Genomic DNA, 25,087 nt, shown 5'->3' with positions numbered 1-25,087 from the left:
CAAATGAAACAGAAACAGACTCACAGACATAGAAAACAGACTTGTGGTTGCCAAATGGGAGTGGGGAGGGAGAGGGATGTCCTGGGAGTTCAGGGTTAGTAGATGCAAACTATTGCATTTAGAAAGGATAAAGAACAAGGTCCTACTGTACAGCATAGGGAACTATATCCAATCTCCTGGGACAGGCCATTATGGGAATGAATATAAAAAAGAATATATATATATATATATATAAAACTGAGTCACCATGCTGTACAGCAGAAATTGGCCTAACACTGTAACTCAATTATATTTTAATAAGAACACTATAAAAAGCAAACAAGTCAATATTCTTCATAACCATCCATAGAAAACTTTTTACGTAATATTAGCATATTGACTCCAGCAGTAAAGAAAAATAGTAGAATGTGATGACCAATTTGGGTATATTCTAAAAATGCAATGTTGAGTAAACATTAAAAAGTCAGTATGGTAATTTACCCTATTAACAGAGTAAAACTTAAAATTTATATTATTTTAATAAACACAAAACATTTGACAAAATTTAACACTCAAAAAGGTGAACTCTCAGAAAACTAGAAATAGAGGGAACTTTAATCTAAGCTTATGGAATGTTAATGGTGAAAGACTAAAGGTTTTCCTTCAGAAAAGATCAGAAACAAAGCAAGGATGTCCAGTCCCACAATTTCTATTCATTTTTGCTCTGAATTTTGCCCAATTTTGTTCTAATCAATGCAGTAAAGCAATAAAAGAATAAAAAGTCATGCAGAATGAAAGGAAGAAATAAAACTATCTTCATTTGCAGAAAACACATTTGTATATGTAGAGAATTCTAAACAATCTACAAAAAACCCTTTTAGAACTAATTAGGCAATGAAATGCTTAGGATAGAAGGTCAATATACAAAAATTAATTCTAACTATATATAGCAATGATCAATTAGAAAATGAAAAATTTAAAGTGCCATTTAGAATAGCAGAAAACATTAAATACTAAGAAATGAATGTATCAAAATGTAAGATGATTACACACTGAAAGACACAAAACAGTGCTTAGAGAAATTAAGGAATACTTAAGAGATATACCATGTTCATGGATTGAAAAATTCAACAGTTATTTTTTCCCAAATTGTAGCTATGGGTTCAATGAAACTCTGATCAAAACCCAAAAGTCCTTTTTGTTTTTAAATAAAGTGGCAGGATGATATCAAAATTTACATAAAAATTAAAGGATCGAGAATAGGAAAAAATTTTGGAAAAGGAAAACAAATCTGGAGAATACTACTCTACTTCAAAACTTAATTACATTGCTACAAATATGTATGTATTAGAACCGAGATTCCAGAAAAAGACCCACATATATACGGTCAAGAGATTTTTTTTTTTTTTTAAGGAAGGTGCCAAGGTTACTTAATGGAAAAAGGAAAGAAGGTGTTCCTCTATAGATTTTTTCTAATGGACACCTGGATGTCCCTTTGGGAAAGTTTGAATCTTTACCTTTACCTCACCAAACACAAGAATAAACTCAAAAATGAGTTACACACCAAACTGTGTTAAAAGTATAAAAATTCTAGAAGAAAATATAAAGAAATCATCAGAACTTTGCAACAGGACATAACAAATACAAATTATAAAAGAAATTGATAAACTGGGCTCAAAGTTACAACTTTGATTATTCAAGACTCCTAATAAAATGAAAAGTCAAGTCTGTCTTTAAGATTAGTCATTAAAACCCACAAAACATGGATAGGACAAAGAACTCACATTCAGAATATATTTTATAAAACTCTTAAAACCTATTTTTAAGCAAATAACTCAGTTAAAGATGAAAAGATGTGAACAGACTTCAAGAAGATATAAAAATAGTCAATAAGCACATGAAAAGATGTTAAGTATCTTTGGTCAAAGGAAAACACAGTCCCAGTGATACAGTACTAGAACCTTCTAGAATGGCTAAAATTTAAAGGTCTGGCACTAGGAAGCATTGCTGAGGATGTGGCGCATGTGGAACTCTCATACACTCCAGATGTGAATGTAAAGTGGTATCGCCACTTTGGAAAAATAGTTTTGCAGCTTCATATATGCTAAATATAGACCTTCTGCACTATATAACCTATCAATTGTGCTTTTAGGTATTTACCCAATAAATAAAAAACATATGTATGCCTACAAACAACTTGTACATAAATGTTCCCATCTACTTAATCTAGAGTAAAACCAAACTGGGAACAACACAAATATCCATCAACAGGTAGATGGATACACAAATTGTTATGTATCTATGTAACACAATACTGCTGGGCAATAAACAGGGAACAAGCTACTTATGTGTGCAACAATGTGAACAAATTCCAAAACATATGTTCAGCAAAAGAAGGCAGATACAAGAGTGTACATGTTGTAGGATTCTTTTTAGATGACAAAGCAGAACTAATCTATAGTGACAGAAAGCAGATCAGTGGTTGCCTGGAGCCAGATATGAGGTATTGATTATGAAGAGGCATGAAAGAATTTTTGAAGGTTATAGAAATGCTCTATATTTTTATTATAGTGGTGGTTACACAGGTGTAAATATTTGTCAAAATTCATTTAGCTGTATGATTTTTTAATTTTTTTTTTTTTTTTTGTCTTTTTGCCATTTTCTTGGGCCGCTCTCGCGGCATATGGAGGTTCCCAGGCTAGGGGTCGAATCAGAGCTGTAGCCACTGGCCTATGCCAGAGCCACAGCAACACTGGATCGGAACCGAGTCTGCAAACTACACCACAGCTCACGGCAAAGCCAGATCGTTAACCCACTGAGCAAGGCCAGGGATCGAACCCGCAACCTCATGGTTCCTAGTCGGGTTCGTTAACCACTGCGCCACGATGGGAACTCCAGATTTTTTTATTTTTTTGGCACCCCAAGGCTTACGGAACTCCCGGGCCAGTGATCAGAGCCGAGCCACAGCGGAGAACTAAGCTGCAGCTGCAGCAACGCTGGATCCTTACCCCACTGGACTGGGCTGGGGATTGACTGGCGTCCCAGCGCTCCCAAGATGCTGTAATCCCGTTGCACCACAGCAGGAGCTCCATAGCTGTGTAATTTTTTAAAGTACATTTTATTACATACAAACTACACTGCAATAAAATCTTTTTTTTTTTTTTTTTTTTTAATTTAAAGCAGGAGTTCCCGTTGTGGTGCAGTGGTTAACGAATCTGACTAGGAACCATGAGGTTGCGGGTTTGGTCCCTGGCCTTGCTCAGTGCGTTAAGGATCCGGCGTTGCTGTGAGCTGTGGTGTAGGTTGCAGACGCAGCTTGGATCCCATGTTGCTGTGGCTCTGGCATAGGCCGGTGGCTACAGCTCCGATTGGACCCCTAGCCTGGGAACCTCCATATGCCGCGGGAGCGGCCCTAGAAAAGGCAAAAAGAAAAAAATAAATAAAATTCAAAGCAAAGTGCAAGAGTATATACAGTCAGTTCTCACTTTGCATGGTAGTGTAGGACCGTAACAGTGACCATGCAAAAAGCTAAAACGGTGTAAAGTGATCTTAATAAACATTGGGGGACAATTATGATTGTTCCACAACTTTTAACATTTTTAGTTGAAAACATTAACTATCCTATTTCCCTACAAGAGATTCTTTAAACTAATATTTATTTAGTACATTGTCATCTAAAACATTAAAACCACTGAGAATTAAAGGATTTTATTTCTTAAAAACTTGTTAAGAAGGGTTTGAGGAGAGTTTGGCTTCTTCTCATCCTATAACTTACAATACAGAGCAAACATCTTTTCTATCCCTTGGCAAATTGTCATACATCTTTTTATGTCTGGATCAGCTTTCCACACTTTATGTATCCTCTGAGCGTTCAGTGTCATGAAGTATTTCTGAAAGTTTCTATAATGTGAACGTTTTGCTGGTGTCAGTTTTCTTCTGGGACATACTTATGCTTTTCGTCATAACCCCTTTCCTCACTCCTGTCATTAGATTCACCTTCACTAAGTTCTTGTGGATCCCTTTCTAGAGACTCTTGAAGGCAGCACTGTCAACATTTCTATGGCCAGCAATTTCTCCTGTAACTTCATTTATGTTCAAATGGAATTTCACTGGCAGCCTTATCACTTTTGCTTTTTGGCCGCATTTATTTTTGTTGGTCACTTCCTACCATACCTTTATGTAAAATGGGATGGGGGCTAATCACTGGGAGAGAAAAACCCATCACAATTACATCCTCTGCTGTTTGTGCACAAACTACCGAACAGATGCACAGTCAACAATCACTAAGAGACTGGAAGAAGCCACAGGATTGATCACTGATCATGGTGCACTTGCGTTATTTGCAAAGTCATTTGTGAACCGAAGGGCCAATAGCCGAGTTTGTACTTAATGCCATTACTCAGTTAATGCACCATGGTAACTCAGTATTATTTCAACTGTGGTGAGTGAAATTTATGTGTATTTTACAAAGCCAAGAATCACTGTGTAGTATGTTTCTTTTTGTACAAGAAAGGAAAAATAAGGAAATATAACTATGTGGTTTTTTGCAAAAAAGATAATCAGCAAGTGATGGAATTGAGCATGTGCAGTGAGCAGCATGAATGAGGCTGAAGACAATGGGCAGGAGTGACAACTTTCTGAGAGCACGTGAAGAGTTTTGAATTCAATTACACGCATGTTTTGCACATTCAAACGAGTTTTAATCAACACTCATCAATTTAAGCGTGTGGAAAAAATTCTAAAAATACATACAACAGAAAAAGAAACTTTATTTCAAATGAGTGACATAATTATACTGCAAGTAACTTTGAACACTGTATTTTGAGGGACCAAAGCCAGATGTTCTATTTTGAGCTGCCCTGTGGAGAGGTCCACATGGCAAGGGGCTGAGGTAGCCCTCTAGCCAAGAGCCAGCCCCCAAATGGGGCCCTCATTCCATCCACACCTAAGGAACTGAATCTCACCGGTAACCATGGGAGCGAAGAAATGCTTCCTGCCACAGTGAGGCTTTCAGATAAGACAAGCTGACACCCTGATTGCAACCTTGGCAGAAATGCCTCACCCGTGCCATAGGGACGTTCCCAGCCCAGGTACTGAAGCCAAGCCACAGCTGTGACCTACACCACAGCTGAGTCAATGTCACATCCTTAACAAAACATTTACGGTAATCAACGTCACTTTAAGCCACTAACTTTTGGTATAATTTGTTACACAGCAATGGGTAATATATTCCTTCAAAAGGCCCAGTATAAATGCAATCATGTGGAAGCAGGAGACAAACCAAAATTACGGACATTTAAAAAAAAAATAAATGGTTTATAGTCTTTTTAAAATATCACTGTTATGAAAGACCAAGCAAGGCTGAGGAAAAGTTTCAGATTAAAGTAAACTAAAGCAACATGACAAATCAATGCAATGTGTGAGCCTAGACTTGAAGAAATTACTGTCAAGCATGGGAAAAGTTTGAGTACAGACTAGAGAGAATCACATTGTATGAAGGCCGAGTTTTTGATATGCATTATGGAAGTTCGGTTACACAGAGAAGATCCTTGTTCTTAGAAAAATATACAACGAAGTGCTCAGGAATAAAGAGACATGATGTCGACAACTCTGTCTCAAATGGTTCATAAAAATACTAACAAGGACTTACACACGTAAATATACGCACATGGATGATAAAAGGGAGAGAAATGATCAAGGCAAAGTATTGAAAACAAAATATTAACAACAGGTGGGTAAACCAAGTTCCCTTGTGGCTCATTGGGTTAAGGATCCGATGTTGCCGCAGCTTTGGCACAGATCACAGATGTGGTGCAGGTTCAGTCCCTGGCCTGGGAACTTCTACATGCCTCAGGTCCGACAAAAACAAAACAAAAAGGGTGGGTAAAGTATATACAGTTCTTTGTACAATTCTTGCAACCCTTTTGTAAATCTGAAATCATTTCAAAATAGAAAGTTAGAACAAAAACTTGCTGTGAAGACATCTCTAAAAATTACAAACCTATTTTTTTCTTTGACCTAGTAATCTCCTTCTGAACATTTATCTCACGGATATACTGCATATGCACAAAATGACGCAGGTACAAGACTATTCGACACAGTTGTTTGTAATACTCAAAGACTGGAACAAACCAAGTACCAATTTATTCAGCAGGAGACTGATTAATAGCACAATACAATACTAGGCAGGTGTTTAAAAAAAAAAAAACAACTTTCTTAAAGTTTTTGCTTTGGTGCAGTGGGTTAGGAATCTGACTGCAGCAGTTCAGGTCACCATAGAGGCGTAAGTTAAAGGATCCAGCATTGCCACAGCTGGTAGTCCACAGCTGCAGCCCAGATTCAATTCCTGGCCTGGGAGCTTCCATATGCCTCAGTGTGGCCATAAAAACAGCAAAACAAAGCAGCCTTCCCGTTGATATGAAAATATTTTAAAGGACACACCGTGGAGTGAAGAAAGCAAGATATAGAACAGTCTATAGGATGTTATCGCTAAGAAAAGTGGGGAAATAAAAGCATATATCCATCATTTGCCCATATTTGCATAAAGCAATGCTGAAAGGATACCAAAGAAAGTAATAAAACGATTACCTTTAGGAGGAGGGTTAGGCTACACCCCACAGGCCTGCAAGCTTTGTCCTTGCTCAGCTGCAATACTGAAGAAAGAGCCCGGAGACCGTGACAGAGAAATCCAGGATTTGTTGGATAGGGGATCTTGCAAGTCAGAAGCAAAAAGTCCTGGAGCATCAACCACCGCAAGCTGCAGGCAGTGGGCAGGACTAGGCAACAACCTTCACAACGCAGAGCAGGAAGTTACCATTTATGGGGGAAATGACATCAGGTTGGCTCCTTAGTTACCAGGGAAACCAGCAGCTGGGGTCGGGGACAAGCACATAGGTAGTTACTGATTAAGCCCTATGATTAAAAGGATTGGATAGTCCTGTGAGGAAGGTGTAATTGATGCTGGGACAGGTCAAGCAAGGGATGTACCGAGATTAGGAGAACAGCCATCCTGAGTGGCCTGACCATACCCTCTAGCCCCACACAGCCCTTCTAAGCTTGGTCTGCCCTCTTCCACGATACCCCTGGGGTCAGGTTATGTAGAGTGCCCTGCAACCAAATACCACCAATGTGATACAGACAACAGCAGCTAAGAGTTTAAGAGTAAGATACCTACCATGCTAAAAACAAGCATTCGCCAGGCTGGGGGCTAATTCTGGAGGCAAGCTTCAGAGTGATGGAGAGGGAATCTAAGGCAGCGTTGCCCTGGTCTAAAGGTTTCACAGCAGAAGAAATACTGTGGGAGTTATTGGGTCTATATACATAAGCTTGACTTTGGATGAGGGCACAAGTCGTGCCTTATGCTGCCATTAGCATGTCCAGAGGCATCCCGTTTTGAAGGACCACTTCTCTCATGGTAGTCTTCTCAGGAGTGTAACTGCATGTGTAGCATTATTTAAGGCATCATGTGTTTAGCCAGAGATTCTCTTTGCCCTTCTCCATCAATAGAGGCATCTCACTGCAGACCCTGCAGGCTCATTTTATAGTGAGGTCAGCTGTTGCCCAATCCATGAGCAGAATCCCTCTGCTCAGGCTAGGGACAAAATTTAAGCTGTTTGACAGGCACGATACAGGGAAGATTAAGACCTTTTGATACACGCACTAAGAACATTTTGCGATGACAGCGCCCCTGCCTGTGTTTTTTTGTCCTAGCCCTCAGCACCATACCACCTGTGCACCCTCAGTCCCCACGGTGATGCTGAATACTGCGGCAGTGGTGCAACAAAAGGCCACAAGGTTAACATAACGGTGCCTTTCTCCAGTCGGGAGTCTCTGATTAATTACCTTAGTAGTCTTAGATGGGGCTGGATAGATAGGTGAAATCTCTAAGTCCCTTTCTAATTTTATTCCCCACAAACCCCATGGAGTCACAAACCCCAACCACTGGGGACTTTCCAGTCCCAGGGCCCTGTTGTAATGTGTTCCCCTTGGGGTAGGACTTGTGGCAAGGGCAAAAGTGAGCTACTGTCCTGACCGATAGTTGGCAACGGCCCTTCAGCGGTCAACAGCTGAACTTGGATGATTTGACTAGCTGCCTTTGGGTTAACAATCTATCACCACTGAGAAAATGGCTCCTGGGAGGTTCAGTTATAGGAGAAGAAGGAGAAAGAAGCTACCATCTTTAGGGGGAATTGATGTCCGGTGGGCTCAATAGTTACCAGGGAAACGCAGCGGCTAGGTCAGGGGGCACATAGGTAGTTACTGATTAAGCTCCATGATTAAGAGGACTGGCTAGTCAGGTGAGTGGGGTGGAGGTGAACCAAGGACGGGTTGAGCAGGGGATGTACAGAGAGCACGAGAACAGCCATCTTGAGCATGCAAGGGGGCAGGAAAAAACATGTGGAAGAGAAGTCGGACAGGAATGGGAATGAGACAACATACACCTATTATATTGTTTTGATTTCTGAACCACGTAAATGTGTCTCCTATCCCAAAATAAAATAAATAAAATTACTAAGATTGAGGAAGGCAGTAGGCCCATGAGGACTCAAAAGGTGTCCCGGAGATATTGTTAACTGGGAAAAGCAAGTTGCAGAACAGGGTATGTACTATAAATGATCCCTGTTGTGCAAACAAACAGCACACACATTTACATATATAAAAAATTCTTGGACATATACATAATCAAGTATTAACAGGAGTGACCTCTAGGGGTGCGTCTGGAGGCAAGGTGAGGGTTGGAGGGGGGGGAATCTGATGTTTTATTTTCTTAAATCTCCCTTGAAACTGAGATGTTGTTTATATACTGTGAAATGCAAGAATCTTAAGTTGGATGAGGTTTGGCAAAAGTATTCACCCTTATAATTTACTGCCCTATCAAAATATGGAAAATTTCTATACTCTCAAGGGGAAAGGAAGTTCTGTGACCATTAATACCATTGATTTCAACTTAAGATGTGATTTGTTAGACATCTTAACTGTTAACATCAAATCGCTGGTAATTCATTGAAGGAATATTTATTTAGAGCTTAACAACGTCAAGCATTGCTGCAGGTCTTAAAAATATAGCATGAAAAAATGAGTCAATCCTTGTCATCAAGGACTTTATATTCTTGTTGGTGAGAGAGCTAACACATAGATGATGAACTAAGTATGTATCAGATGAAAGTCGTAGAACAAAAGGTAGTATCTGTTTTACAAAGTTACCGAGGACTCTGTAGGATGTGTAAGGTAAGTGTGCGTATACAATCTTCTACGTATATTGATAATGTTAAAATCCAACAATTTTATTATTATTGCTCTGCATCTTTCATCCTAAACATTCCTTATCTGAAATTTTACTGTTTATAGGCCAAAAACAGACAGTGAGCTGGAAAATGTCCATGGAAAACATACAATCGAGTGAAAAAAAATTAACAACAATAACAAGAAAAATTGTGGCCACTCCTGTAGCATGTGGAAGTTCCCGGGCCAGGGATCAAACCCATGCCATAGGAGTAACTAAAGCCACAGCAGTGACAATGTGGATCCTTAACCTGCTGAGCCACCAGGGAACTCCAATAACAAATTCGAAAAGCCTGATACATTATTATTCAAACAGAGTTCCAGAGGCAGAGAAGAACTGGGCCCCAAGACTAGTCTCAAGAGCGGGGTGAGACAAGAAGGTTCTCCAAGTGCTGGGTGTTTCTGACAGTGAAAAAAGATCCAGAAGAAAAACAAAACACGGGAGTAGCTCTGCCACGAGCCCACGAGCCCCAGAACATACGAGTGTAGAGTCTTCAGAAAGTTTGTCATGCTCAGGCTGATAAAGATCTACTCATAGAAGAGAGTATCTGTAAGAAATCAGGGTAAAAGAATAGTGACCCTATGTCCAGCCCCCTCTTTGGCTGCTCCCACGCATATGGAAGCTCCCCAGCCAGGGACTGAATCTGAGCTGGAGCAACGCTGGATCCTTAACCTGCTGTCCTGGGCCAGGGATCAGACAGGCAATCCACAGACACAAGCCAGATCATTAAACTACTGCACTACATCGGGAACTCCTGCCAAACCCCCTCTTGATATCTGCACTTGGATGTTTCTCGGACTAACGTATCATGCTTACAACTCAATTCTTGATTTCTCTGAAATATACCTTTCTTCCAACATCTCACTAAATTGTACCTTTGTCCATCCAGATCCTTAATTAAGAAACTTGGAAATGGCTCTTATCCACCACCCCACCCTCACCCCCACCCCCGCTTTCATCCTTTATATTTATTCAATCAATATTTTATTGAGAACCTATCATTTGCCAGGCAACCATCTGAAGAACAGAACGATAAACAAGTCAGGCCCTGCCCTCATAGAATTTTCATTCCACTCACTCGTTAACTGTCTTGTTAACGGGTCTATTTAACTATATCGCCAATCTATCCATTTATTTCTCTATCCACTGCCTTCCCTTGAATCTACTCCAGCACCATTTCTTACCAGGAACATGGCCGTAGCCTCCCATCTGTTCTCCCTGCTTTCCTTTCTAACCCTCACAAAGCAATTCACCACACAGTAGCTATAGAGCAGTGCTGTAAAAATTCAAATCATATCTTGTCATTGCCTTGTTTAAAACCTTTCACAAAGCTCCTAAGTATGAGGTTACTGAAAAGAAAATCCAAAATCTTTAAGATGGTTTACAAGGCTCTGCCTTGTAAAAAGGCACCTCATTTACTTATTTTCCATTTCTAGCCTCCCCATCCCTTTTAATTAATTAATTTATTTAGGCTGTGCCCATGGCATGTGGATTTTCCCACACTAGGTATCAAACCTGTGAGAGAGCGGTAACCAGCATCACAGCAGTGATAATGCCGGATCCTTAACTCGCTGAGCCACCAGGGAACTCCTCCCCAGCCATTTTTCATTACTCGCCTTTTCTTTTTTTTAGGTCCTTTACACGTGCTATATTCCCTCTGCCTGACAATGTCTTCTTTAATCTCCTTGTTACCTAGCTAACTTACGTTAATCCTCAGACAGCATGCCGAGCATCACTTTCTGAAAGACTAGAGCAGGCCTCCCTATTACAAGCTCTTTTAGCATCCTTATTTTTCTCCTTAATGGCACTTATTATACTTGTAAAAGACTGTATCTTAGAATGGGAGCCCATTAACGCAGAAATCACACCTGTCTTGTTTCATTGCTGCATCCTTGGTACCTAGGACTGTGCCTTGCATACAGCAGGCAATTATTAAAGTATTTGTTATAGGAGTTCCCGTTGTGGCACAGTGGTTAACGAATCTGACTGGGAACCATGAGGTTGCGGGTTCGGTCCCTGCCCTTGCTCAGTGGGTTAACGATCTGGCTTTGCCGTGAGCTGTGGTGTAGGTTGCAGACGCGGCTCGGATCCAGCGTTGCTGTGGCTCTGGCGTAGGCCAGTGGCTGCAGCTCCGATTCAACCCCTAGCCTGGGAACCCCCATATGCCTCGGGAGCAGCCCAAGAAATAGCAAAAAAAGAAAAAAAGACAAAAAAAATTAAAAGTATTTGTTATAGAAATGAATGAATGACCCAGCCACTGCTAGACCTGGGGCAGGCAATAACGTTTACTCTGTGTTGGGGTGGACTCTTCCAACCTATTCCTTCAGAGAACAGAAGCCTGAACTTCCACAGAGGTGGTTTAAGCTTATACTGTATTCTCTCACATTATATTCCCACACGATATGAGACTAGAGCACCTGGTGCCTCTTGCTTCTCAAGAGTATATGGAATATGTAGCAGTGTGGGTGGTATAGTGGTGAGCACAGCTGCCTTCCAAAAGTACATGGAATATGTAAAGGTCAATAGTTTTCCCATAAACTAGCAATGAACAGTCAGAAAATGAAGTTAAAAACACATTTTACAATATCCAAAACCATCGAATAGGGAGGAATAACTTAATAAAAGATACGCAAGACCTCTAGGCTGAAAAGTACAAAACACTGCTGAGGGAAGTTGAAGACGACCTAAGCAAAAGGAAATATATACCGTTTCAAAGCCTGGAAATCTCAGTATTAAGATGACCCCTCTTTCAGCAGATTTATAGATTCAAGGCAGTCAATCCCATTCAAAATCCCTGCAGGTTTTTCCCCTTTGGCAAGTGACAAGATAATTTTAATTTATTTGGATAGGCAAGGGACTCAGAATAGTCAAAATAGTGTTGAAAAAGAAGAAAACGTTTGGAAGACTTACTTATCTGACGTTAAGACTTATAAAGCTGCAATAATCAAGACAGAGTGATATTAGCAAAGGGACAGACATATCAATAATATATGATGGAGAGCCTCGAAACAGACCCACATATATTGATCAGATGATTTTCAGTAAGGGTGCCAAAGCAATAGGAAAAGGAAAATCTTTTTGACACCTGATACTGAAAGAACTGGGCATCCATATGGGAAAAAAAACACCTTGGCCTCTTCCTCACTGAACTACTACCTCATATCACATGCAAAAATCTATTTAAAATAAGATAAATTATCTTCTATCAAAGACTTCTTCAATTGTCTTAGCCAGAAGCTGTCTCTTCCTATCAGTGTTTTAAGCATGTGTCCTAAGGACGGTGCTCTGTTATTGGTACCTTTGCATTAGGTATGTTTTCCTAAAAACGAACTCCAAGTGTAACCTTAGAGAGTAAAACTACCTCTTTCCTGATGTATAAGTCATTAGTTTGATCAACATCCCTTCACAACTATGTGTTTGCTTAAAACTTTTAAAAATAGCTTTATTGGGGTATAACTGATACATAAAAGAGTGGCACATATTTAATGTGAAGGCATTTACTTTTTTGAACTATATCTCGCATGAGAAAAAAGCGTATTTTTCACCAGAACTAATTAATTCATGACCACAGCTATGCTCTGTTACATGTAATGAGAAAATTCTCAGGTTTTCACCATTTGCCATTTAAATCATCCCAGCAATTCTACTGGAGTAAATTTGTCCCTAAATAAGAAATTTCACAGGACCCTTAAGTTACACTATGGTCCAGACAAAAAAAATTAATACTGATAAAACTGTCTCATCAAAAACAATTTTCCCCCTATATTTTATGACTCCACACAGGGCCTTCTCAATCAAGAATGTGCCTGAGCACTTAAGAATTTTACAGCAGCTGTCATAAAAATTTTAAAACAGTTTTACTTCCACCCGCAGGTCACCCCATTGTATCATCTGGAGAAGCACACAAATCATTATTGCTTTTACCAACAGAATGTCAAGTATAGTGATTTTTTTTTTCTTTTTAGGTCTACACCTGTGGCATATGGAAGTTCCCAGGCTAGGGATCTAATCAGAGCTACAGCTGCCGGCCTACACCACAGCCACAGCAAGGCCAGACCTGAGCCACATCTGCGACCTACACCACAGCTCATGGCAACGCCGGATCCTTAACCCACTGAGTGAGGCCAGGATTGAACCCACATCCTCATGGATTGTAGTCCGGCTCGTCACTGCTGAGTCACAACAGGAACGTCCTAGTACAGCGATACTGAAAGCATGGCTCCTTTTTCTATTAGCAATGTTAAAAAAAAGAGGCCACTGTTAATTAAGTACATATTACGAACCATATGGCTTATATATTATGACCAGTCTTCGCCACAATCTTTCAAATTACATATTATAATCCCTATTTTGCTTAAGCTGAAGGAGATTAAGTAATGTCAAAAGTTACACACAGTTAGGAGTTACCTCCTTACAAAGCTGCAGTTTTGCTATCATAATTCATCTTAAATACTGATATTCGATCACCCCCAGAACACATACACTTGTTCAGTCACTCAACAACCATTCAATGAAGCCTGGTTAGCTCATATTGGAAGCATAACTGAGATCACTGACACCTGAGGTACAGCCTAAGGGGCATTACTATTCCTCACCCTAGCTCTTAATGATTCATCTCTAAATTGAGTTAGGTGAACAGAAATCAGCACAACTGAACCACGTTAGTTTAGCCTCCCAAATAATTTCTATTGTGTGTTATGGCCTTCATTTTGAATTAACTACCACATGAAAACTGGCCACAGGATAAACGTTTTGATCGCTTTTACGAAGCAAGAGAAGTTACATTGTCTTCTGTTTACCCTGGCATTATTTAGAAAGCTCTACTTATCAAATTGCATTTGGAACTTCTTGTCAATACAAAGCTCGCTATTTTGCATAAGCTCAGAAACTTCCTTAAAAGATAAGACAAACAGACCCACTCTATATTTCCCTTTTTTTTGTCTTCATTGTCAAGAAGCAAAAAGTGACACAGGAATTTCAGTAGCAGTAGCTCAGAAACTTCCTTAAAAGATAAGACAAACAGACCCGCTCTATATTTCCCTTTTTTTGTCTTTGCATTGTCGAGAACCAAAAAGTGACACATGAATTTCAGTAGCAGTAGCTATCTCAATTTGATTATTTTTCATTCCTCAAATGGTTTTCAATCTCTTTTATATATCTAGGTGGGTTTTTTTTGGGGGGGGGGCGTTGCTTTTTGTTTGGTTGGTTGGTTGGGTTTTTCTGTTTGTTTGTTTGTTTGTTTGCTTTTTAGGAACACACCTGCAGCATATGGAAGTTCCCAGGACAGGGGTCAAATCAGAGCTGCAGCTGACAGCCTATGCCACAGCCACAGCAACTTGGGATCCGAGCCACATCTGTGCCTACACCACAGCTCAGGGCAACGCTAGATCCTTCACCCACTGAACAAGGACGGGGATCGAACCCGAGTCCTCATGGATCCTAGTTGGGTTTGTTACCTCTGAGCCACGATGGGAACTCCTGTAAATCTAGGTTTTAATCTCTACTGTATCTTCAAAAATAGATAGGCAACAAGTTGGGAGAAAAATAATTAGGATGTTACGATTTCCTACCCCCTTTATAGAATTCGCCAAAAGAAACCAGCCTTCTCACAGTTTCCAGCAATGCTTTCCCAAGCATAATATATTTTATCATTTGATTTCTGTTCAACATTCTACAATAAACATAAGGTTCTCAGTAAACAGAATCTGTGCACTTTTGAGAAAATTTTCCATATATGTAAGAATTATGGGGAATTTTACACAAGGAGAATTACCACAAATTTACGACAGAATGAAAAATGCGCTCAAAACACAATTTGTTTACTCTGAATATTCCACCGAGTCATCCAGATCATCAGTGTAAAATGGACAAAAGGAATATTTAACCTGGAAAGGCAGAGAGACACTGAATTACTGGAATATATAATGGGGATGAAAAAATAAACAATCTCTTCAGTTTTTCTTCATGATAACACTGTGCATATTTCAGTGAGAACGTTTTAAATGCGTAAGATATAAACCCATGATATTTGGAAGTTCATGAATAATTTGAAACTGTGAAATGACTTCAAACACCAAGAAAGTATAAACGTATGCATCCCTAGTGACCAGAAAGAATTCCTGCACTTTAAAAGAAACAAAGTGCATACAACTCAATGGCAAAAAACCCAATAATCCAATTGAAAAATGGGCAGGAGACCTGAATAGACATTCCTCCAAAGAAGATATACAGATGGCCAACAGGCACATAAAAAAATGTTCAACATTGCTAATTATTAGAGAAATACAAACCAAAACTACCTCATACCGGTCAGAATGGCCATCATTAACAAGTCAACAAATAACAAATGCTGGAGAGGGTGTGGAGAAAAGGGAACCCTCCTGCACTGCTGGTGGGAATGTAAATTGGTACAACCACGATGGAAAACAGTATGGAGGTTCCTCAGAAAACTAAACATAGAACTCCTGTATGATCCAGCGATCCCGCTCCTGGGCACATATTCAGACAAAACTTTTTTTAAAATGACTTTTATCTTTTCCATTATAGTTGGTTTACAGTGTTCCATCAATTTTCTACTGTACAGCAAAGTGACCCAGACACACACACACACACACATACACACACACATTTATATATTCTTTTCCTCACATTATCTTCCATAATGCTCCATCACAAGTGGCTATATATAGTTCCCTGCGCTATACAGCAGGATCTCATTGCTTATCTACTCCAAATGCAATAGTTTGCATCTATTAACCTCAGACTCCCAGTATTCGGACAAAACTTTCACTGAAGAAGATACATGCACCCCTATGTTCAATGCAGTACTATTCACAATAGCCAACACATGGAAACAACCTAAATGTCCATCTACAGATGAATGGATTAAGAAGATGTGGTACATATACACAATGGAATACTACTCAACCAGAAAAAAAGAATGAAATAATTTGCAGCAACATGGATGGAACTAGAGATTTTCATACTAAGTGAAGTTAAGGCAGAAAGAGGAAGACAAATATCATATATCATTTATATCTGGAATTTAATATATGGCTCAAATGAACCTATTTACAGAAAAGATACACATGGACTTGGGGAATAGACTTGTGGTTGCCAAGGGGGTGGGGGAAGGGAGCCGGATGGACTGGGAGTTTGGGGTTAGTTGAGGCAAACTATTGCATTTGGAGGGGCTAAGCAATGAGATCCTGCTGGGGATGGAAAAAAATAGAAAAAGAAACTGAATGCAATCTATGAATTTGTTAGCAACTTCATGTGTGGTTAGAAGTCTTTCTATTAATAAAAGTCTATTTAAAATAACATTTAGAAGTTCCCGTCGTGGCGCAGTGGTTAACGAATCCGACTAGGAACCATGAGGTTGCGGGTTCGGTCCCTGCCCTTGCTCAGTGGGTTAACGATCCGGCGTTGCCATGAGCTGTGGTGTAGGTTGCAGATGCAGCTCGGATCCCGCGTTGCTGTGGCTCTGGTGTAGGCCTGTGGCTACAGCTCCGATTGGACCCCTAGCCTGGGAACCTCCATATGCCGTGGGAGCGGCCCAAAGAAATAGCAAAAAAAGACCAAAATAAATAAATAAATAAAAATAAAATAACATTTATACTTTTCACTGAAGTAGATGTATCCTCTCTAGAAGACTTTGTGTTCTTAACAGATAAATTAGCATAGATATGCAACAACATTTACATGGCCACTGGGAAATAAAAAGAGCAATCAAAGCAGCAAGAGCTGTAGAGTTGGTATGTTAAATTATGGAGTATTAACAAGTGCTTTATAAAATGGATGTAAAATTTTACATATCACTTATACAAATATTTTTTAAATTGTTATAAGTAAGACGAGAGGGAAGGCCCAAAGAAAGACCTGAGGGAAGGCAGCGGGGCTGTCATTGTTTGCCACGTTTAAATAAATGTATTGGTGTCTGTTTACAAATTCCAAATATAAACTAATTACCGATAATGAGAGACATCATGCTCAAAGATCAGGGGAGAATATTTGACATGCACTCACCTGAACTGATGCATGGTTATCTTTAGAACACACCAAATCGCCTGAAAGCAAAAGAGGCTCGCTTTTCCCACAGCTCTCCTGGCTGATGAGTGTGTCCGCATAGTTGGGCTGCGGGAAGATCACGTGGCTCCCCCGCGAGTCCGCGGTGAGCGACACCTCGTGGGAATAGGTCTGCAGGAAAGCCCGCACCCCGTCCACGCCCACCAAGTGGGAGGCGGGCACGCCACCCAGTCCGCCTCCTGAGGCCTGGAGCACACGCGACAGGTGCCAGCGCCTCAGCCTGAGCGCCAGCAGCACGATGACAAAGGCCAGGAAGACACAGGAGACCGCCGCCACCGCCACCACCAGGTACAGCGTGAGGCTGGAGTTGTCCCGGTCAGTGGAAGATTCGATGCTGTCCAAGTCGGCCAGCACATCTGGGAAGCTGTCCGCCACGGCCACGGTGAGCGTGACGGTGGCCGAGAGGGGGGGCTGGCCGTGGTCCTGGACCGCCACCACCAGGCTCTGCTTGAGGGCGTCTCTGTCCAGCAGGGCCCGCGCTGTGCGCACCTCGCCCGTGTGCAGCCCCACCGCGAAGAGCCCGGGCTCGCTGGCCTTGAGCAGGCGGTAGGACAGCCAGGCGTTCTGGCCCGAGTCTCTGTCCACCGCCACCACTTTGGTCACCAGGTAGCCGGGCTCTGCAGAGCGGGGTGCCAGCTCTACACCCGTGGAGCCATCAGTGGGGAGGGCGGGGAAGAGGATCTCTGGGGCATTGTCGTTCTGGTCCAGCACGAATAGGCTCAGCGACGCGTTGCTACTGAGTGACGGGTCCCCACTGTCATGTGCTATTACCTGTAGCGCCAAGTCTCGGAATTGCTCGTAATCGAAGGAGCGCAGAGCATACACGACACCAGTGTTGGAGTTGATGGATATGTACGAGGACAGGGGAGCTCCCTGGAGGGTGTCCTCTGCCAGGGAGTAAGTGACCTGGGCATTTTCTCCATAGTCGGGGTCCTGGGCGGTCACAGAGATGATGGAAGCTCCTCTGGGGTTGTTCTCTAGGATATAGGCAGAGTAGGAGGCTTGAGAGAAGGAAGGCGGGTTGTCGTTAGTGTCTGCCACATTCAGGGTGACGTGAGTTTCCGTGTACAGGGGCGGACTTCCTCTGTCAGCGGCAGTCACGGTGATGTTGTAGCTAGAAACCAGTTCTCGATCTAGGACTGTGTCTGTCACTAAACTGTAATAATTTCCGTAAGACTTTTCTAATTTAAAAGGCAGATTCCCTTGGATGAAACAGTTCACTTGTCCATTTTCCCCAGAGTCTTGATCATTTACATTTAAAAGGGCAATTAACGTCCCTCTGGGAGAGTTTTCAGGAATGGAGCTGGAGAGAGAGGTGATTACTACTTCAGGGGCGTTGTCATTCACGTCCAAAACTGTGATCAGCACTTTGGCTCGTGCAGAATATCCTGCGTTATCCATCGCTTGCACTTCCATCTCGTAGAATCCCGATTCCTCATGGTTCAACTCCCCTATTGTTGAAATCGTCCCTAAATTACCATCTAGCTTGAAAATTTGGGCCGCTTTGTTGTCCACGTACCGGAAGGAATACATCACTTCCGCGTTGGCTCCTTCGTCAGGGTCAGAGGCGTTTACCAGAAGCAGCTGAGTGCCCACGGCCACATTCTCCGGAACGCTCACGCGGTACTCGGACTGAGCAAACGCCGGCGCGTTGTCGTTCGCATCGAGAACCAGCACGCGGATGCGCGCGGTGCCAGTGCGGACTGGGTCGCCAGAGTCCGAGGCCGTGAGAACCAGGTGGTGAATGGCCTTTTCTTCGCGGTCCAGGGCGCGTTCCAACACCAATTCCGGGTACTTATTGCCATCCGCTCCGCTCTGCACATCCAGGGAGAAGTGAGTATTACCACTGAGCTTGTAGCTCTGGAGTGAATTCTTCCCTATATCCGGATCCCAAGCATGGGGAAGGGGGAACCGCATCCCAGTGGCTGCATTTTCACTCATTTTTATTTCTAATTCGTCTTCCTGGAAACTGGGAGCATTATCATTAATGTCCCTCACTTCTACCGCTACCCCGTATATTTTCACTTTATCCTCCATCAGAATCTCCAAATTTAGTTGACACTTGATGGCCCCCAAACAGAGCTCCTCCCGGTCTAACCTGCCGGCGGTGACCAGGCTGCCGCTTCGCGGATTCAGATCAAAAAGTTGCGTCCTACCTCTGGAGACGATGCGGACTCCGCGCTCCTCCAGTTCCCGGGGCTCCAGCCCGAGATCTTCGGCGATGTTCCCCACCCTGGAGCCTTTCTCCAGCTCCTCGGGAACTGAATAGTGGATTTGGGTGCACCCAGTTTCCCACAGAACCCCCAGGAGAACTCCCAGCAGGACCAGCTTTTTGCAGTCCCGGTGCAGTTGCGAAGGACACATTGTCACTTTCTTCCACTTCTGTCCTTGACCACCGAAGTCAGGATCACCTTACTGGCCCTTAAAAATCTGCCGGATCCGAGGTCTTCCAATCCGTTTCCTCACAGTCTGGGAGATGGTTAGCTTCCATCTGTGCTTTGTGCTTCAGGCGTGTGCGCAGCCAGCAGGATCTTCCTCTGCTGTTCTCTCCCTGATTGGTGAACGAACAGTGGCGCTCAGAGTCCTAACCAATTACTGCACAATCTTGAAGGATTTTAGACCTCAAATATCTTGAAGGCTTTCAGACCTCAAATAGCTCCACCTACTGTTCTTAATATTGGGATGGAGATGGAACTAACTAAAACTACAGTATTCATTTCGCTTGGACTTTCAGTGAGCCTCTTCTTATTTCCCGCAATCTTTCACAGGGAGCCATTTTCATGAGATTATCTTCCATAGCTGTAGGAGTATTCTGAGTTTTCCAGTGAGCTTTTACATGAATCTGGAGTTTCTTTTTCTTTTCCCTTTTTTGGCCATGACCGTTGGATCTTACGCTAGGGATCCAACCCTCGTGACAGCAGCAACCCAAGTGACAACACTGGATCCTTAACCTGCTGAGCTGCCAAGGAACTCTGAATTTAAAGTTTCCACATATAGTGAATTTTAACCTTATGATTTTAGTGCACCTACTTTGATCTCCCCCTCATCACACACATGCACCTATTGTGGGAATCTCCTTAGGGGTTTCATGTTTTGAGAAACTGTACTATAGATAATTTAAAATTTCTCACACAGTTAAAATTTGGGGCGAAATCTTGTGGTAGATTCTTAAATTTGCCTAAATGGAAGAACTATATTAACATGCTGTTGACATTTGACATTTAGAAGTCAGAATTTCACAATAATATGGAAACCTAAAAATAAAAGACTCGATTGCAACATTATCAGAATCACACCAGCAGGAAGTCAAGTGAAGAAGGCACATGAACAATTTTAGAACAAAATAGAAGCATTCCAACTAGCATTTGCTGGAAGTAAGGGTAATATACTACTAATATATTTCATAGAATGCTTAGGATCAAAATCCCATATTAAGTCATAATGGGAATAAATATGAAAAAGACTAAATATATATTTAGACATATATTACTTTGCTGTATATCAGAAACTAAGACATTGTAAATCAACTATATCCAATAAAAAAAATGATGTTTAGGAAAACTAGTAACCCAAAGAATACTGTAAACTTACCTTTTCCTGGGTAACAAACTTAATTCCAGTTACTGGGATTTACTGGTAAGACATTTAGAAGGCATCAAAATAAAGGAAGAAATTCTTGTTATTGTGCTTTCATGAATGTAAATATTGAGATTCTGAGGATAAGCATGTTTGGCAGGCCTACTATAAAATAATATCTTTAACACTAAGATGAAATCTACAGGGAGCTCTGAGAAAGGGTAGGGAATAAAACTGACCTATTCAGTGGAATTCAAAGAATCCCTAAAAAGGTATCTAAATGTTATCAAATTATTACTATGTCTTTAATTGTAAAGCCTTTTTCCATGCATTTTCATCTCATTTTGTAGTTAATAAAGAAAAAGCTTTATATGCCAAGATGTTGATGTTCTGAAAAAGAGAAACACCCAAAGGAAAAAAAACTATGCTTCTGTTTAAAATATTTGAATGGCAGCATCATCATAATACCCACTTGTTGAAGTAAGGGAGAGAGAGAAAGTATAAAGAATAACTCAGGTGAAATTGTCCAAATATTGAAAATACTCCAGAACTAATAATAAAGCTAGTTACCCACATAGAAGGGAACAGGGAAAATATTGAGAGTGGGCAAACAAAAGTGAAGTGATAGCATATAATCTGTTTAAGATTTTCTTTCCTAGATAATTGTTTAAATATTAAACCAAGCTTATTTGCAGATGAAAGGTATTCACTGAAACTCACGTGAGTAGCAGCAACAGTTAGAGTTTAACTTATTCTCCTCAGTGACACTTACTACCAAAGAAGCTTCATTAGAGAGAGCTTGTCCGGGTACCATTTCCGGCGTCATGGTGAGAAAATTAAACCTTGTTTGCTGAGAATCAGCGCCGTACAGATTGTAGGAATAAGGCAACGTTCCTTCACTGTAGTTGGGGGGACCCACGGGCCCGGCCTTGACACAGAGGCCAGGCTGAAAGCAGCCCCAGGCCGCGGGCCTGGAGGAGCGTCGCACGTGTAGGGCCACCGCCAGGGTCACCGCCACCAGGAAGAGCACCGAGATCAGCGCCAAGGCCACCACCAGGTACAACTGCAGCTCAGCCTGGGGGTCCGAAGGCGGAGGAGCGTCCCCCAGGTCCGGCAGCGCCTCCTGCAGGCTGTCCGCGAACACCAGCAGCAGCGTGGCGGTGGCCGACAGGGGCGGCTGGCCCCCGTCGCGCACCGCGACCAGCAGGCGCTGGCGGGCCGCGTCCCGCTCGCCCAGGGCCCGCGCCGTGCGCACCTCGCCCGTGCGCAGCCCCAGGCTGAAGAGGCCCGGCTCGCTGGCCTGCAGCACGTGGTACGACAGCCACGCGTTGTGCCCCGCGTCCGCGTCCACCGCCACCACCTTGGTCACCAGGTAGCCGGGCTGCGCGGCGCGCGGCACCGTGTCGAAGAGCGCCGAGCCGTCGGGCCCCAGCGCCGGGTACAGCACCCGGGGCGCGTTGTCGTTGCGGTCGCCCACCAGCACGCGCAGGCTCACGTTGGCGCGGAGCGCGGGCGAGCCGTGGTCGCGGGCCTGCAGCGTCAGCTCCAGGGCGCGCAGCTGCTCGTGGTCGAAGGCGCGCTGCGCGAACACCACGCCGCTCTGCGCGCTCACGGACACGTAGGACGCCAGCGCGCGCGGCTCCAGGTCGCCGGCCACGATGGAGTAGGAGACGTGGCCGTTGGGCCCCAGGTCGGGATCGCGAGCGCTCACTTGCGCGATGGAGGCGCCGGGCGGGTTGTTCTCCGCCACGTGGACCTCGTAGGAGGCCTGCTGGAAAACCGGAGCGTTGTCGTTGACGTCTGCGATGTGCAGGGTGATGGTGGTGCTGGAGGAGAGGGGCGGCTTGCCCCTGTCGGTGGCTGTGATGGTGACATTGTATTCCGGAGTCTGCTCTCGGTCTAGGGCCCCATCTGTTATAAGCTTGTAGTAATTATTGGCAGAAGATTCAATCCTAAAAGGAACTTTTTCTTTTATGAGACACGTGACCTCCCCGTTTTCTCCTGAATCTTTATCATGTGTTTTGAACAGAGCAATTACAGTTCCGGGTTCTGCATCCTCCGTTATGGAACTAGACACCGAAGTGAAAACCACTTCCGGGGCATTGTCATTCTCATCTAAAATTTCCAGTATAATTTTACACTCGGTGTTCATGCCTCCGCCGTCCCTGGCCTCGAGGCTTATAGTATAACTGCTACTGATTTCAAAGTCTACCGGGTCCTTGGATTTAATTTCTCCACTTTGATGGTCCAGTGTAAGCACATTTCCAATATCTCGTAGGGTTCTGAAGGAGTATGTGATCTCTGCATTGATGCCTTCATCCTGGTCAGTGGCCTTCACCTTTAGCACAGGGGTGCCTGGAGGCGAGTTCTCACGCAGGCTAACTTTGTACACATCCTGACTGAACACCGGGGGGTTATCATTGGCATCCGTGACCTTGACCCTGATTTGAGTGGTGCCTGTTCTGACCGGATCACCCCCATCCACTGCTGTCAGGACCAAAAGGTGGGAGCTCTGTTGTTCCCGGTCCAGGGGCTTCTCCAGCACTAATTCTGGGGCATTCTTGCTTTCAGTCTTACCCTCAATCGTCAAAGAGAAATGCTTACTATAGCTGAGTTGGTAACTCTGGAGAGAGTTAAGCCCTACATCTGCATCTATAGCTGATTCCAGGCCAAACCGAGTTCCTGGAATTGCCAATTCATTGATTTGTAAAACAATACTATCTTGGGGGAAATGAGGTGGATTGTCATTTATATCTTCTATCATCACGTCTATGTGAAAAACATTTAGAGGATTCTCTACTACAACCTCCAAGGGCAGGACACACAGAGGGCTTGGGGAGCAGAGTGACTCTCGATCTATTCTGTCATTCACAAGTAAGTTCCCATTCTCCGTGTTTACAGTAAAGTATTGTTTCTCCGAACTAACTCTGAGGTTGCGGGTCAATAAATCCCGTACATGCAGCCCAAGGTCCTCAGCAAGATTCCCTACCACGGAGCCTCTGGCCATTTCTTCTGGGATAGAATAGCGGATGTGTTCCGAGAGAGCCCCGCAGAACAAAGGGAGCAAGAAAGGAAAAAGTACTTGCCGCAGCCGCCAGGCACTGCTCCTCTGCTTCACCCTATTTCCCATCCTTCTCTGCGTTGCTGCAGCCTCCGATGTTAAGATGATTTACAAATTGCGTTTAAACTATCCACACCGACCACGTAGAAAACACAACACTCCCAGGTTGAGGACATCCCAATCCTTATTCCGGAATCAGATTTGCCGAGAAGAAAGCCTGAAGCCGGGTGATTCTCCTTTCCAACTTGCTTTTGTGACTGTGCAGAAAATCACTCGGGTAGATCCTGAGCGTCAGCTCTTGCAGCTCATTGGCCAACAGCGGCACTCGGAGTCTATTCAGAGAACTGCAGTCAGAAGCCTTGTAAATAAAGGGATGCGGTATTCCAACAGATACGTTGAACTGATGTATAGGGAATGGGGCGGTGTAGAGTTTTGGATAGGTCTATTTTCCAGTATTTGCTACCAAAGAAGGTTCCTTAGAGATGGAATCCCATAGAAGAGCAATTAACTCAGTAATGAGAAAAGTTTGTCATTTTCTAACTATTAGAGGCAATGCACACATTGGAAGTACAAGTCAAAGACTTATCTCCAGACTTAGAACAAAGATCACATGGAAGAATAGCCCCAACAAATGGTATGGGGAAAATCTGACAGCCATAAAATGACCCTATTAGTCAATGCAATATGCATATGATTTTCTTCTCTCATCAGAATAAACTGGAGGAGAAATCAAAGCTATATAAGGTTTTACTCATGATAAAGATGTCCAGTACTATAAGTTTTCCTTGCTACTTATAAAAGAGATTTATGAAAATGATTGTGAAGTGTTTTACACTTTTATTATGAAGGGAATAAAAAAGCATACCCTACCAGATTACCATAGGAATTTAATGACATGGAATGTGAAGGTGTTTTATTTTCATCCTTTAATTTAACTAGATCTTATGTTGACTCTCACCAGAGCTTTATCACTACCTCTACTGAAATTAAGCTTAACCTCAGGTGTCAAAACCAACCTTTCCTTTTTATTCTCTAAGATCTTGGTTGCCGACTCCTAATTCAGACGGTGTCAAAAATATATATGGAACAATCTCCCTCTTCCA

The 25,087-nt window shown here is 42.7% G+C and overlaps 1 protein-coding gene across 19 annotated transcripts in view; it reads right to left on the bottom strand.

Annotated features, from left to right (window-relative positions):
• LOC125126453 (protocadherin gamma-C4) overlaps window positions 1-25,087 on the bottom strand; it is a 172,466-nt gene that overhangs the window by 67,766 nt on the left and 79,613 nt on the right. The window contains exons 1-2 of one of the 19 annotated variants that reach the window (XM_047778887.1): window positions 19,504-19,597; window positions 17,288-19,162 (exon numbers count right to left, since the gene is read on the bottom strand). The exons of 16 other annotated variants lie outside the window; for them this stretch is intronic. In XM_047778887.1, coding sequence (XP_047634843.1) covers window positions 17,288-18,880 — 1,593 coding nt within the window. In that variant the 5' untranslated portion in view covers window positions 18,881-19,162; window positions 19,504-19,597. Of the gene's footprint in view, window positions 1-17,287; window positions 20,235-21,695; window positions 24,359-25,087 lie in introns of those variants that run through there. 2 more of the 19 variants (XM_047778883.1, XM_047778870.1) reach the window with 2 other exon arrangements.

The sequence above is a fragment of the Phacochoerus africanus genome, chromosome 4, assembly GCF_016906955.1.
Source record: "Phacochoerus africanus isolate WHEZ1 chromosome 4, ROS_Pafr_v1, whole genome shotgun sequence".
NCBI lineage: Eukaryota > Metazoa > Chordata > Mammalia > Artiodactyla > Suidae > Phacochoerus > Phacochoerus africanus.
This window is presented reverse-complemented; position numbering and strand designations above follow the sequence as displayed.